Raw genomic sequence first — 14,892 nt, 5'->3', positions numbered from 1 at the left:
GCTGGGGCGGGAGGCAAGCCCCGCGGAGTCGCGTCGAGCACAGCTGTGGGGCCGCAGGCCGTAGCTTCACCGGGGAGGTGGAGGCGGAGGGGCTGCCGGTGCTCTGGAGTGGAAGTGTTGCCGGTCCTTGGGGCTCAGCTGGGGCCCCGCAGCAGCCGCCTCCCGCCCGCCGCGTGCCTGTGCCGAGTGTCGGCGTCTTTCAGCCCCGCCGTGGTCTTGACACGGCATTGTGTCCCCCAGATTCATAAAGGATCAGTCAGTTAACTCACGGTCACATCTAAAAAGTTAAAAGCTGACACAGTCTTTGATCGTCTCCTGCAGGTCTCTACTCTCAAAAAACTGGTTTCGGTTGAGTGTTATTTGTGGGGAAATGCTAGCAAAGGTAATAGATAACCAGTAGAGCTTATTTCTAGAATTCGTACTAAAAAATTCATCTTTAAAGGTTTTTTTCCTTTTAAAAACGTTTTCTTTATTCTCAGTGAATTTCGGTGACAATTTCACATTTATTGTTACTTCAGAGGTCTTTCTGAATTTAGTCTACACTCTCATTATGATTATTATTTTTGGGGGGGCGGGTCAGTATTTTAGAAAGAGGTTAGCTAGTTGGCAATCTTTGACTGATTTGTAACGTTGTAAGCCGTAATGCGAGTTTTCTGCATAGATGGATGTCCATGGCAGGATAAGAGAAATCCTTGCTGAGACCATACGGGAAGAACTGGCACCTGATCAACAACAGTTATCAACGGAAGATTTGATCAAAGCCCTTAGACGCCGGGGAATCATTGATGATGTGATGAAAGAACTTAATTTTGTTACTGTGAGTAATCTTTTAGAGGAAAAAATTTGAGAGTCTAAGTATGTTCTCATGCTTACTGCTGCTCGTAGGGTCCATATTTGGGGCCTCTCCTTTTAGTAAAACTACTTTTTAAATAAGACCATTTTGTCTAGTAATATCCTTGTCTCAAGTATGAGCTACTCTACTCTTGAATGGAGCAGGTAGGATTATGCCTCAGTGAAATTGTAGTTATGGACCTGATTATTCCCTTGGCAGTGAGAGTTTTCTCTTGTTATTTTCTAGGTCTGTAACTTTAAGTATATATATTAGTCAAATTAGTTCACTCCAACCTAATTCTTTTTTACTAATATTCTATAATTTTTCTAGATTAAGCTTATTTTTAAAATAAACACATTCTTTTGGCACTATGTTTTCTAAGATGAACAAATTATCAGTTTCTTTAAGAAAATAATTGTCTGCATAAGAACCTTCAAATCTTTTCATACAAATAGGTCAGTAGTGAGGTGATAGCCTCTCAGTGCACAAATTAGTAAGTAGGTCTTCTTTTGAAACTGAGGCAATAATGAGAGACTGTGACCTCAATACCTAGGTAATATATTGTGAAAATTGGATGGACTTCATAATACACCAGGGAATAAGTGTTTTAGTACAGCATCCTTTTTTGGTTTTTGAGGTTTATAAACTCATTTGTTATAAAAATTGACCTAGTAACAGCTTCTGCTGTGTGAATGTGTCACTTCCTTATTAAAATCAGTTCTGGTCCTGGTGGAATCACAAGCCGGATGTTATATGAGGTTTGGAGAAAATGTAACCTTTTGTAAAGTGTTAAGAATTTATTTTAGCATTCTGTGGACATGGCTTGAACATTAATTCCTTCGTGTTAGACTTTAGGAGTGACCAGTTGCATTACTGTTTTGGCAGGCTTTTCATTATTTTAACTATGCTAGGAAAGTAAGGACATTTTGAGGGGGTTTTATCCTATCTACTTTTGGTTCAGTTCTTAGTCCCATTATTGGCATTTCCTTGCTTAACTATAATTTTTGTTTTCTAATTTGTTTTGATTTTTTTCTGCCATTCTAGGATAATGTTGATCAAGAACTCCCTTCCTCTCCAAAACCTGTTGGCTTTACTGACAGACAATCAACGTTGTTAAAAAAAAGTATGTATATTTCTTTTTAACATTAATTTAGTTGTGGATAGTACTGCATATTGATGGGCTGTACTGTTTGGTATTTGATAGAAAACATTTCGATTTTTTTTTCCAGAATGAGATACTTATATTTTTGTGATTAATCATCCAAAAAACTTAGATTCTATTTTGCATGAAGTATATCAGAAGATTTAATGTATAGCTGGGTGGAAGCAAAAACAGGACCACCTGTTTCTCATATTTTATTAATATATCTTATAAATTGTACAGCCTTGCTTTTTTAATGGCAATGTAATTATCTAACAAGTATACTAGCTGAGTTGGTAATTGACTGAGTTGCTTTGTGGAGGTGAAGGAATGTTGGATAATCAACTAAAAAATAAAGGTATCCTAAACCTTGGCTCTGACTCCTTTCTAGCTGGGAGAAAGTAGCCAGAGTGTAAATTCAGAAAAAGATATCATATTGGGTATCTTTTTTTCGCGGGGTACACAGGGGCCTGGTATTTAGTAAATATGTTACTCTTTATTTAGTCTTTGGTTTTATTTCTGTCAAGTTATTATTTCCTATTGTCTTGATCACATTGCTTAAGTTAATTGGCAGTTTCCTCATATATATTGCTACACTTTACAGCTAATATTGATCCAACACGGAGGTATCTTTACCTTCAGGTTTTGGGTGGAAAAGCTTTCTTGGAACATCTGCAAGAACCTGAGCCTTTACCAGGACAAGCTTGTTCAACCTTTACTTTATGTTTACATTTTCGAAACCAACGTTTTCGTTCTAAACCTGTTCCATGTGCCTGTGAACCAGATTTTCATGATGGCTTTTTACTTGAAGTACACAGAGAAAATTTAGGTAAGGAGCAATAATAAATTGCCATTTAATTTTGTAAATCTTCGTTAGGTTTTATTGCAGTACAACTTCTGCAATAAACAATTTCTGCTTAAGGAGAGATTTATAATGGTTGAATCTCCCAGTCTTTTGTTTTATTTTTTTTCCCCTCACTGCTTTTTTCTACTTAAACTACTTACACCTACCTTCTTGCTTTATTTTTTGCAAATTAGTTTTCCCTGAATATTATTTTTTTTTTTTTTTAATTTTTCCGAACACGCAGGCTCAGCGGCCATGGCTCACGGGCCCAGCCGCTCTGCGGCATGTGGGATCTTCCCGGACCGGGGCACGAACCTGTGTCCCCTGCATTGGCAGGCGGACTCTCAACCACTGCGCCACCAGGGAAGCCCCCTGAATATTATTTTTTGACTGTTTTAATGGTTGGTTCTTTAGTAATAAAAATTTAAATGCTTGTTAGGTGGAGAATGAGACAGGATCCTTCTCATTTATGAAAGATGGCTAGATTTATGATGTCACATAACTTTTACAATCAAAGTTTAGATGTGAATCTATTACTCATTTTTATGACTTTAAAATTATGATGCTTGATTACTGTAATTATTTTACATTGTTTCTTTCTGTAAAGGTATCTTACATATTTTAGTTGTCAGTGTCAAAATCTTCATAACATATTTGTAAACTTAACAGTTTTATAATTATACGTTCAGAATTTTAGATTACTGAGATGGCTAATGCACTACTAAAATTTTGTTACTTTTTACCCGGTGAAAAATGTTACCTTAATAAGGCAGTTAATGGCTTAAATTGCTAGCTCCAAGGTGCTGGATATTTCAGTTTTGTGTAGGTAATACAGTGGTTGTTTCTAGAGGCTTTGGGATAAAGGTATTTTATTCCTAAAATACCTTTATTAAAGGGGAATAATGGTATAATGGTACCTTTATTAAAGGGAAATATTAAAGGGGAATGTTGACATATTTGAAGGCCTTTTATTGTGGTAGCATATATTATTTATGTACTTTTTTTTTTTTTATGTACTTTTGAAGAGCAGACTTACCTCTTAGAGGTCAGAAAACACCAATATGCATTAAGTAACTAAGTAACTTGTCACAGTTCCCCCAGTCCTCTCAAAAGTTAGTGATACAAATGGGACTGTACTTTTTATTCCCAGTCTGTAGCATGCTTCCTGAGGCATTGCCAACTTGCTCTGTTTGATTTTATTTGTTTATTATTAGTATCCTTTTCAATGAATGTATTCTTTTACGTTGGTCTAACTGGATATGTAATGTGGTGTAATTTTTTTGTTTATGTTGCTAGGTGATGGAACTAGAATGGCTGATTCAACAACAATGTTATCAATAAGTGACCCAGTTCATATGGTGCTAATCAAAACAGACATATTTGCCGAGACCACTTTAGTAGCATCCTATTTTCTTGAATGGCGATCGGTTTTGGGCTCAGAAAATGGAGTGACCAATCTTACTGTGGAACTTATGGGTGTAGGTATGATGATTAATATCACTGTTACCTTTTTATAGCCACAGTTGGTTTGTAAATACATTTTACATTTTAAAAATGCCTTTGTAAGCCAAGGGGGAAACGTGTAAAAAGAGTTCCATTGGAATTACAGTGGTTCTATAATTACAGTTCTATAATTACAGTTATAGAACTTCACAGTCACTCTGGCCTTGTCTAAAGGAAAAAAATTTTTTTTCTGTGAGATGCATAAAGAAATCTTGACGGCTTTTTTCCTCCAAATTTATTTGCTATAAAGAAAGTTAAGATTCTTCACACACACACGAATGCACTCACCCATACGTGACAACCTCCATCCTAGCACAGCCCAGAATACTGCGCATCCCATCAGTGCCAGGGCCTTCCTGTACCAGCGGTTCTTGCAGAACATGGAGTAGGTATTCTTCTAACCTTTTACAGGTGGGAAAGGGGCTCAAAGAAGGGCTAATTTGCTCAATGTCAGTATCAATGGTAGTATTGTTTGAGAACGGAGATGGTACCTGTCTTGTCACCATTGTTTTCCTGGACTCTTGCATGCTACCTGATACGTAATACATATTTGCTAGTGGAATGAAAAACAAAATAAAACCTGCACTGTTTTAAACACTACATATTATGCAATTACTGGGTTGATCAAAAAGATCTTATGGAAAAACCTGGACGAACCTTTTGGCCGACCCAATACTTGTGGTATTGAAATTTGGTTACAGAGTTAAACTTGGCCAGTGGACAATAGAGCTTTAGTAATTTAGATAAGTTAGAACCCAGAATACGTTTTTCCATAAGTAAATAGTAGGGAGAAAGCTCTATGTAGGAGATTTTTAAAAATATATATTTATTTATTTGGCTGCGCTGGGTCTTAGTTGCGGCGTGCGGGATCTAGTTCCCTGAGCAGGGATTGAAGCCGGGGCCCTTGCATTAGGAGTGCAGAGTCTTACCACTGGACCACCAGGGAAGTCCCAGGATATTTATTCTCAAAAGAGATACCTATTATTTGTTTTCAAATGTAGACCTAACACAATAGTCATAGAATGACCTGGAAATTTCTGATTCATCAAAGAAATATTAAATAGTTCTGGTATGAAGTATATTTGTTTTCTAATTCTTTAGATCCAGGCATGGATTAAAAATTTGTATTCACATGTAATGTGAAAAATGGGAAGGGATAAATGGAAATTACTGTATGTGACAAAATGTATAAATATTTTCTGAGAATGAGGTGTTAACAATTGCTTTGTACTCAGCCATAAAAAGGAATGAAATTGGGTCATTTGTAGAGACGTGGATGGACCTAGGGAGTGTCATACAGAGTGAAGTAAGCCAGAAAGAGGAAAACAAATATCGTGTAATAATGCATATATGCAGAATCTAGAAAAATGGTACAGATGATCCTATTTGCAAAGCAGAAATAGAGACACAGACGTTGAGAACAAATGTATGGATACCAAGGGGGGGGTGGGAAGAATTGGGAGACTGGGATTGACACATATACATTATTGATACTAAAAAAAAGAAGAAAAATAAAACCAGTTGCTTTGACTTTGTTTTTAATGAAGATAATCAAGAATCATAAATTCTTTAGGTCTGGAAAGTCCTTTAAAATGTGATTTGGAAGCTAAGAAAATAGGTAATCTCCTTATAACTAGATAAAGGCCTTTGAACAAAATAAAAACTAATTTGATTTGGTTCATTTTTAATATGAATATTAAAGATGACATTAAGTATTATCTTTATTTCATGTAAGTGGTAAAGTACAAAAATTCTTAAATTATTTTGGTTGAACTTTGATTGACTAAATATATATAGTATTAAAACGTCTGAAGTTACATTTATTTACATTTACAGGCACAGAATCAAAAGTTTCTGTGGGAATTTTAAATATAAAACTTGAGATGTACCCACCACTCAATCAAACATTATCTCAGGAAGTAGTGAACACACAGGTAAATAATCCTGAATTTCTCTTCTTTGTGTGTGTGTTTTCATAGTAGTATATTTACCTGTTAATTGTAGAAAGTGTTCTCTTTTTAGAAAATTATCATTTGTTAGTTTTAAGCAAGAGAAGGACAATATGAATCATCATTTAAAAATTTTTGTCTGGGGTCAAAAATGGTGGCTCTGGGGCTTCCCTCGTGGCGCAGTGGTTGGGAGTCCGCCTGCCGATGCAGGGGACACGGGTTCGTGCCCCGGTCGGGGAGGATCCCACATGCCGTGGAGAAGCTGGGCCTGTGAGCCATGGCCGCTGAGCCTGCACGTCCGGAGCCTGTGCTCCGCAGCGGGAGAGGCCACAACAGTGAGAGGCCCGCATACCCAAAAAAAAAAAAAAAAAATGGTGGCTCTGACTACTGTATGGAGACTGGATTGTCCTGGGAAGTGTGAGAACAGGGAGACCAGTTAGGAGGCCCTTACAGACAAGCGATGGTGGTGTCTTCGATTAGGGTACTGGTAACGATGGAGGAAATGCAGAGATTTGTTACATATTTGAAGTAATTAATTAAGCAGAACGAATATAAATTGATATATATTTTTTAAATTTCAAGCTTGCTTTGGAACGTCAGAAAACTGCAGAGAAAGAGCGGTTATTTCTTGTGTATGCTAAGCAGTGGTGGAGAGAATATTTGCAAATTCGACCCTCACACAATTCACGGCTGGTTAAGATTTTTGCACAGGTTTGTAAATTGTATGAGAAAAGCTTCACACCTGTATTTGAGATTTACTGTTGTAAATGTAAATTTCATTTAACTTGAATTTGTAAAATGTATTTATTCCAGACAAATGAAAGTTTATTTATAAAATAGAATGCTGATTTTGTAGTGCTCTCTTACAGTAGTAAGTAGGTGAGTGACATAACACAATCTTTGTTTTATTTTGGTTTTCTTTTTCAATTGTTTTTCTAAACCTTTTTTGAATATATTTGATTTAAATTAGATGAAAACTCATTTTGTTTAACTTGGAGTGTGTCCTTGATAGATACTTTGTACTAAATAATTAAGTACTGGGACACTTTGCAATTTATATATAAATTCAACTTTCATGTGCAGAATTGGGAGTGTAGGCATGTATTTTTTTGTTAGGGTACTTTTTTAAGGCAAACAATATTGCATGTAATAATTTTATTTAACCCAGATCTCTAAGCTGGTGATCAGCAATATTTTACAGCAAAAATTTAGTTATGTATCTCTGCCTCTGTTGTTTATTTGTATTATAATTTTAAAATATTTATTTATTTTTATTTGGCTGTGCCAGGTCTTAGCTGGGCACCCGGGATCTTTAGTTGCAGCGTGTGGGATCTAGTTCCCTAACCAGGGATCAAACCTGGGCCCTCTGCATTGGGAGCGCAGAGTCTTAAATGCTGGACCGCCAGGGAAGTCCCTCTGCCGCTACTTTTTCTGTATCCTAAGCCCATTTTCTCTTATTAATGAACCAACATAAGATAAATGGTCAGGTCCATTTTTTTTTTTTTTTACAACTTCTGAGGAACCATTCAAATATTTTATATATATTGAGCCTCGAGTAGGTGCTTTCATATGAGTATAGTGTATTTTGGGTAGTATTTCTCAGATCCTATACATTTGTCTAGCTTTAACTTACATTCCCTAGATTTTAGAACAGGCTAAAAATGGTTCAGTTTCTAGGTGAGGAGCTTGAGAATGGGAAACCTAGTTGACTGGTGGTGGAAATGCGGGAAGTGGCTTCTGACTTTCCAATAACGTTGTCTATACGTTGAATGACTGGGCAGGTGACGTCAGGACAAGGGTGAAGAGAAACCAGTTGAGGTATAACTGGCTCCCTGCTGTCTATATAGTCTAGGGTGCGGTTATTCACTGCCCTGTGGAATCCCAGACCAGAGGGGGGACCTGCACAGGGAGGGAGGGAGGAAGTGGATCAGAGAAATGGCACATGGAAGAGCTGAATAATGTCCTGTTGTGTATACATACACACCACACCTTCTTTATCCATTCACCCCTTGATGGACACTTAGGTGTTTCCGTAACTTGGCCGTTGTGAATAATGCTGCAGTGACCTGGGATGGGTGTGCAGGTATCTCTTTGAGATGCTGATTTCAGTTGCTTTGGATGTACATCCAGGAGTGGGATTGCTGGGTCGTACGATGGTTTAAGTTCTTACTGTCACATACTTTGGAGTCACATGGCTCAGTGTTTGAATCCTGGCTCTGTTGTGTAATAGCTGTAGCTTCAGTTTCTTTAACTTTATTTATTTATTATTGTATTTATTTATTTTTGGCTGCGTCGGGTCTTCGTTGCTGTGCGCCGGCTTTCTCTAGTTGTAGCGAGCAGGGGCTATTCTTCGTTGCAGTGTGTGGGCTTCTCATTGTGGTGGCTTCCCTAGTTGCAGAGCATGGGCTCTAGGTGTGTGGGCTTAAGTAGTTGTAGCATGAGGGCTCAGTAGTTGTGGCATGAGGGCTCAGTAGTTGTGGCACATGGGCTTAGTTGCTCTGCGTGTAGCTTCAGTTTCTTTATCGATGAAATGAAAATAATAAGAGATGTTATGAGGATTAAAAGAAAAATTGCATGCACAACACTTAGTAGCCTAGTGCTGCATGTCCCGTGAGCACTCAGGAAGTGGTGTCCAGAATTACTTCCTCTTATTAATGTATTCTAAGAAAAAGTGTTAAAATTGGGAATGATTAACCTGTCATTACAGATAATGTTTTCCCCTTCTCCTCCAGGATGAAAATGGGATAAATAGACCAGTCTGTTCTTATGTTAAACCACTTCGAGCTGGGAGGCTTCTGGATACTCCAAGGCAAGCAGCAAGATTTGTTAATGTCCTTGGTTATGAAAGAGCCCCTGTTATCGGAGGAGGAGGTAAACAGGAACAGTGGTGCACTCTGCTGGCCTTTCTCTGTAGAAACAAGGTATCCTACACACATAATAGAACTAAAAACCAGTACATCATAGTTATTGTGAGTTTATGGTATATTTGTAAAAGAATTAACTTCAGAAAAAAGTACGTATTGTCAATTTGAACAAGTCAGGATCTTGTTTTCATCATTTTCCTTAACATTTAAATGTCAGTACATTAGAAAAAAACTTCACATCTTTATTTTCTCATGTAATTTCTTATTTAACATAATCTGATTTTTGTGAGGTGTAGGGACCTACAATCACTATAGTGTCAGAAACCAAGGTGGAGAGGTAAACAGTGAGTTAGATATAGCACCAAGACCAGAACCATGGCCTTTTAGTTTATGGGTTAGTTCATGGGTTTAGTTCATGGGTTAAAATTTGCTTAGATGGTACTTTTTTTTTTAAAGAGAAAATGGCAGTTACAAAATGAATATGGAAAAAAATGTTGGATTGCATGGTATTTAGTTCCAAATATAAGCATATATTTAAGAATTTGTGTATATATATTGATGTTGAACGTAAATGATTTCAGTAAACTAATTTTATATATTATGGTATATTTTCTAATTTTCTGTGTTCTAAAATTTTGATGATATTATGAAAACAAGACTATCTTTAGCATTCCAACTCTGTTGAAACACAACAGAAAAAATAAATTTCTTTAATGTATTATTGTTTTGAAATAATTTTTAGTCTGAAGTTGTGTAAATAGTACATATGGGTATTCACAAGGCAAAGCTTATACATTGGAAGAAACCATTTAGATTAGAGATTGATTTGTCAGTTGGAAAGATTTTTAAAGACAATTGAAAACAGTTAAACATTACTTATCAAAAAAATTATTTTGATTTATTCCCAAGTTGTAGTTCCCAGAAGTTGTATATATGGATTTAAACTTAAAATAAAAATTTCAAATATAGTAGGAATGGTACACATTTTAAATTATTATCTAAATAATTCTTTTGTAAAACAAATAATCACCCCCTTTGATTCTCTGTTTTATTTTCTTTACCTGAGTGTATTTGAAGAGATAGCACAGCTTGACTTAGAAGTTTGAAAATTATTTAAAATATTTTTCTTGCACAAACAATAGCTTTACAACAGTAAAGGTGAAATTTCACCCATAATTCTATTTTTCATCTATTTTTATATTTTTATGTTTCTCTCCTGTGTATATACGATTTTTCCATAATTATAATTGATATAAATAAAATTTTGTGCCCTGCTTTTATAAATTAGCATTATGTTTTGAACATTTTCCTATGTGTCGCTACAGTCATTATGATCTCCGTCTTTTAATGGCTGAATAAAGTTTTCATGAGTTGATATACAAAATCTGCTTAACTGTTTTGTTGTCATAGGATCTGTTTTGCCATCATAGGAACTGTTTCTTTTGGCTAAGTTAGGCTTGCTTCCAAGTTTTTTGATATCCCTGTGAATGAATTTTTGCATTGAATGTCTTTGGTTATATTGTTATTTTTCTTTTGAAATTTTTTTCTAATACAAAATCTCATGTATAGAAATAACTGGGTCTAAAGGTTGGATATTATATTTTTCAAAAGTCAATTTAGCAATTATAAGGTGCTATTTGTTTTATTATTGTTAATTAAAAGACAGCAGTGTAGAGCCACTAATGCAAAATTTGGGGGGAAAGAAATCATCCCTCATTCTAACACTGACCTCAATAGTTATTTTTGCTTTTGTATATTACCTGTAGTCCTACACTTAAATATCTTCATATAATTATAGCCTTACTGTTTAATTAATTTTAATACTTTTTTCACAGAAAATGTCAGATATTTTCTATTATTTTTGTTGTTTCATAATTTTTTAAAATTGTGAAAGTAATATAACATTATCAAAGAGAGTTTAGACAAGAGAAGGGGAAACTATATATATATAATCTACGCTAATTGTAGCTATTGTTGGTGTTCTGTTGTTCTTTTATCCAATCATTTTTTTCTATGTATGTATTTCCTTAAAACGATCATGTATAGATACTTTAATTCATTGTTTTAATTTAAGTTTGAGTATTTTCCTGTTTATTTTCATTTCCTACTATATGATTTGTCAGGTTGTGTGTTCATGCCCTTTAGCTATTTATCTTTAAATTCTTACTGCTTTCCTTCTATGTTGTATGAGTTCTTTATAAACTTTGGAATCTTAGAGTGTACATATTATGACCATCAGATTTGTAGGCACTGACTTTGTAAAATAGGTGCTTTTAAAATTTGTATGTTCTTTTTGTCCCCTCATTGTTTTAGCTTAACACTGGACTAATGATTAAAAGTGAAAATTTAATAATACTTTTTAATTGCAATTTTGTATTTAAATATTTAAAGAGGAAACAATATGAAGCAGTAAATAGTTAATTTTACTTCCTTTCATTTCCAGGGAGACTGTGAAGACCATGCCAACCTCCTGTGCAGCCTCCTTCTCGGATATGGGCTGGAAGCCTTTGTCTGTGTTGGGACAAAGGCCAAGGGAGTGCCCCACGCATGGGTTATGACGTGTGGGACTGATGGAACCATCACTTTTTGGGAGAGTTTAACAGGACACAGGTTTGTCAACTAAGTTTATAAGGATATTAACATGAGGGTGTAAATGTTGTAAACTATAGGTTCTTTGTTTGTATTGATGATACTCAAAGACACGTATTGATAATTTTGGTTATGTAAAAAATTGCTTCAAGTAAGATAGCTAGGAACTAAACTCTAAGAAAATTTGTACACCTAAAATGTTCTTTACCAACATGATATTAATAAAAAATGAATTATGTTTATTTTTAATTTTCTGTAATTGGCTTATGTTTCTTCTTTTCTTTTCTTTTTTTTTTTGGCCGTGCGTGCCACGTGGCATGCGGGATCTTAGTTCCCCGAGAAGGGATTAAACCCGCGCCCCCTGCAGTGGAAGTGTGGAGTCTTAACCACTGGACCACCAGGGATGTCCCGGCATATGTTTTTCCTGATGATCATCCCTAGGCCTAAAAATAAATACAAGTTGTAAATCATTTCTTTTGAAAATTTGATGTGGTTACTAACTCTGTGTTGGTAAATCCACTGTACTTTTTTTCAGTGTCATCAGATTTTGAAAGAGTGAAATGTTTCCTCCTTCCTGGAACATTCTCTTCGTTAGCTTCTCTCGTAGCACTGTGTTTCAGTTTTCATTATTCCTCTTTGGCTGTTCTCTGTTTTCCTTCATTTTATCTTCAAATGTGGGAGTTCCTGAAGGCACAGCCCTGGGCCCTCTTCTCATTTTCCTGGGTTTTCTTTTTCCTTGGTTGATAGTCATTTTAATTAGTTGTACCTAAAAATGTGTAACTAAATTATTTTGTTATCTGATAAATGTTTTTGATCTTAATGCTATACACAGAATATGTTCTTGTGTTAAAGGAATAAAATCGGTTCTATATCGTAAGATGTGCCATACAGTTAACATAGAGTAATCAAATTTTGGAAATAGAAGAAGGAAAAACAAGTATTAAACTGTACTCTTGGGAAATAGTTATGACCTTAAGTGTTAGAATAATTTTTTTCCTCAATAAGCTGCTGTTGTCTTATTTTTTAAGTTCTTATTATATAAAATTATGATTAACCTTTTTTAGGTACCTCCACAAACCTACGAGTCCTGATGAGCCTTCAGCTGCTGAACAGCCCAAACCGTTGTACCCGTATCGAACAATCGGTTGTGTTTTCAATCATCAGATGTTCCTGGGAAACTGTCAGCCCTCTGACTCAGTAGAAAGCTGTGTGTTTGATTTGAATGATGAGTCCAAATGGAAACCCATGAGTGAGGAAGCAATTAAATCCGTGTGTGCTCCAGGGGCCACCACGTCCCTCCCTCCCTTCCCTCCGCTGTGTGCATCCACGATTGATGCTTCGGTAACAAGCAATGAAATTGAAATGCAGCTCAGGCTACTTGTGTCGGAACACAGGAAGGTAATTAACACTGACGTTTGTGCTTTCCTGCAGTTTTTTCATTTGTTTATGTATTTAATAATTTGGGAGGCATGTAAAATAGTGCCAATCAATATTCTAGCCCTAAACAAAGTAAATTCAATCCCTTCCTTTATGAAGCTTGTAGTTTTGAAAATCATGAGAATAAAGTTCTGAGATTCAAAAATTTCTAAACTCACCAATACTTCGAGAATTTATTGCTTCCTTCTAGAAATGAAGAACGGTGGACTTGTTCAGACTTTTGTGAATTTGGATTTCCTCTTTTTAAAGTACTTATTCACATCATTCCCCATTGAAAATATTGGGTTAATTTTTTTCATATTCATTTTTTTCCAGGTTTGTTTTGTTTTTCTATTACATTAAAGTAGGTAGATGTAAGATGGTATCCTCATTTTGTCTTTAATTTGCATTTCCCTGATTGCTGATGAGATCAAGCTTCTTATTAGTCATTTAGATTTCTTTTGTAAAGGGCCTTAAAGGAAACATAAAAAGAACTAATCATAAAGGAAAAGATTAGTATATTTTAAGAACTTATTTTAAGAACTTATGTTCATCAAAAGAAATTATTAAGAGTGAAAAAGCAGCCTTGGAGTGGGAAAAGTTATTTGCCACACATATAACCAACAAAAGACTAGAGTCCAAAACTTCTACAGAAGATTGATTTCTAATTTACCTTTTGGGATTCCCTAGTAGACTCCCCACCTTGGGTGAGCCCTGATACTCATGTTCCTTGAGACCATCAAAGGCAAGGTGATTATCAAGTATGTTCTCTGGGCTCCCAATTACTCTTAGCTTTGGCCTCTAAAATCTTACCTACTTGCCAACTCCTCAGAGCATTTAGGAATATGTTTTGGGAAGTATTTAATGTGGCATCTGTAGTGTGTTTGCAGCAATAGGTGGGTCAGGGCCCCAGCTCACTGCACCGCTGGAAGCCAAAGCCCCTGACTTGTGCCCTCCATTGCTTGTATTGCCTTTTAGTTTTCTTAGCTCCTGTTCACAAATGAAACCGATATTTTATTACATTATAAGAGTTACTTTGTATAGAAAAAGAAAACAAAACTGAGCTGGATGCCATTGATGATCACTAGCTAAGTTAATGGTGTCTGTAAACCAGCAAGTGGGGTTCGGAGGAAAAGTATAGGTGATCATAGACCTTGGAATCACTTGAAACCAGTTGTAACTGAATGTGAAATTAGATCTGTTATGATAATCAAAGTATTTAGAATTTTGAGTTTGTTTGTAACATTAAAAAAATATCACGTGTCTAGATAGCAATAGTTCATTTGATATTATAAATGACATTAGAATTGCCTTCAACATGTTTTAAGTTCCCTGAGAGCCTAAAGCCTGTGCTCTTCGGTACCTTTTACAGAATAAATGCTTGGTAAATATTTGAGTTTAATTATATATGCAATTTGTTTGTTGACTTTTCTCCCATACTACAGTTGAATTTATGGTGGGAGCAATCAAATTAAGCAGATTCAACCTTGCTAAACTCTTTAAAGTTAAATAAAATGTGACCTCAGGGGGCTTCCCTAGTGGCGCAGTGGTTGAGAGTCCGCCTGCCAATGCAGGGGACATGGGTTTGTGCCCCGGTCCGGGAAGATCCCACATGCCGCGGAGCGGCTGGGCCGGTGAGCCATGGCCACTGAGCCTGCGTGTCTGGAGCCTGTGCTCCGCAAGGGGAGAGGCCACAACAGTGAGAGGCCCACGTACCGCAAAAAAAAAAAAAAAAAAGGTGTCCAAAAAACAAG

At 36.0% G+C, this 14,892-nt stretch overlaps 1 protein-coding gene across 3 annotated transcripts in view; it reads left to right on the top strand.

Annotated features, from left to right (window-relative positions):
* Positions 1 to 56: 56 nt before the first annotated feature.
* Positions 57 to 14,892, top strand: part of CEP76 (centrosomal protein 76) — an 18,027-nt gene continuing 3,191 nt past the window's right edge. For 2 of the 3 annotated variants that reach the window (XM_024763982.1, XM_024763984.1), the window contains exons 1-9: positions 57 to 817; positions 1,877 to 1,955; positions 2,578 to 2,802; positions 4,114 to 4,299; positions 6,157 to 6,254; positions 6,852 to 6,980; positions 9,002 to 9,190; positions 11,577 to 11,743; positions 12,787 to 13,120. In XM_024763982.1, coding sequence (XP_024619750.1) covers positions 662 to 817; positions 1,877 to 1,955; positions 2,578 to 2,802; positions 4,114 to 4,299; positions 6,157 to 6,254; positions 6,852 to 6,980; positions 9,002 to 9,190; positions 11,577 to 11,743; positions 12,787 to 13,120 — 1,563 coding nt within the window. In that variant the 5' untranslated portion in view covers positions 57 to 661. The remainder of the gene's footprint in view (positions 818 to 1,876; positions 1,956 to 2,577; positions 2,803 to 4,113; positions 4,300 to 6,156; positions 6,255 to 6,851; positions 6,981 to 9,001; positions 9,191 to 11,576; positions 11,744 to 12,786; positions 13,121 to 14,892) is intronic. The other variant, XM_024763983.1, reaches the window with a different exon arrangement.

Source organism: Neophocaena asiaeorientalis, unplaced genomic scaffold, assembly GCF_003031525.2.
Source record: "Neophocaena asiaeorientalis asiaeorientalis breed wild unplaced genomic scaffold, Neophocaena_asiaeorientalis_V1.1 scaffold110, whole genome shotgun sequence".
Taxonomy (NCBI): domain Eukaryota; kingdom Metazoa; phylum Chordata; class Mammalia; order Artiodactyla; family Phocoenidae; genus Neophocaena; species Neophocaena asiaeorientalis.
Note: the sequence above shows the minus strand (reverse complement) of the source record. Positions and strands in the feature narration are given on the sequence as shown.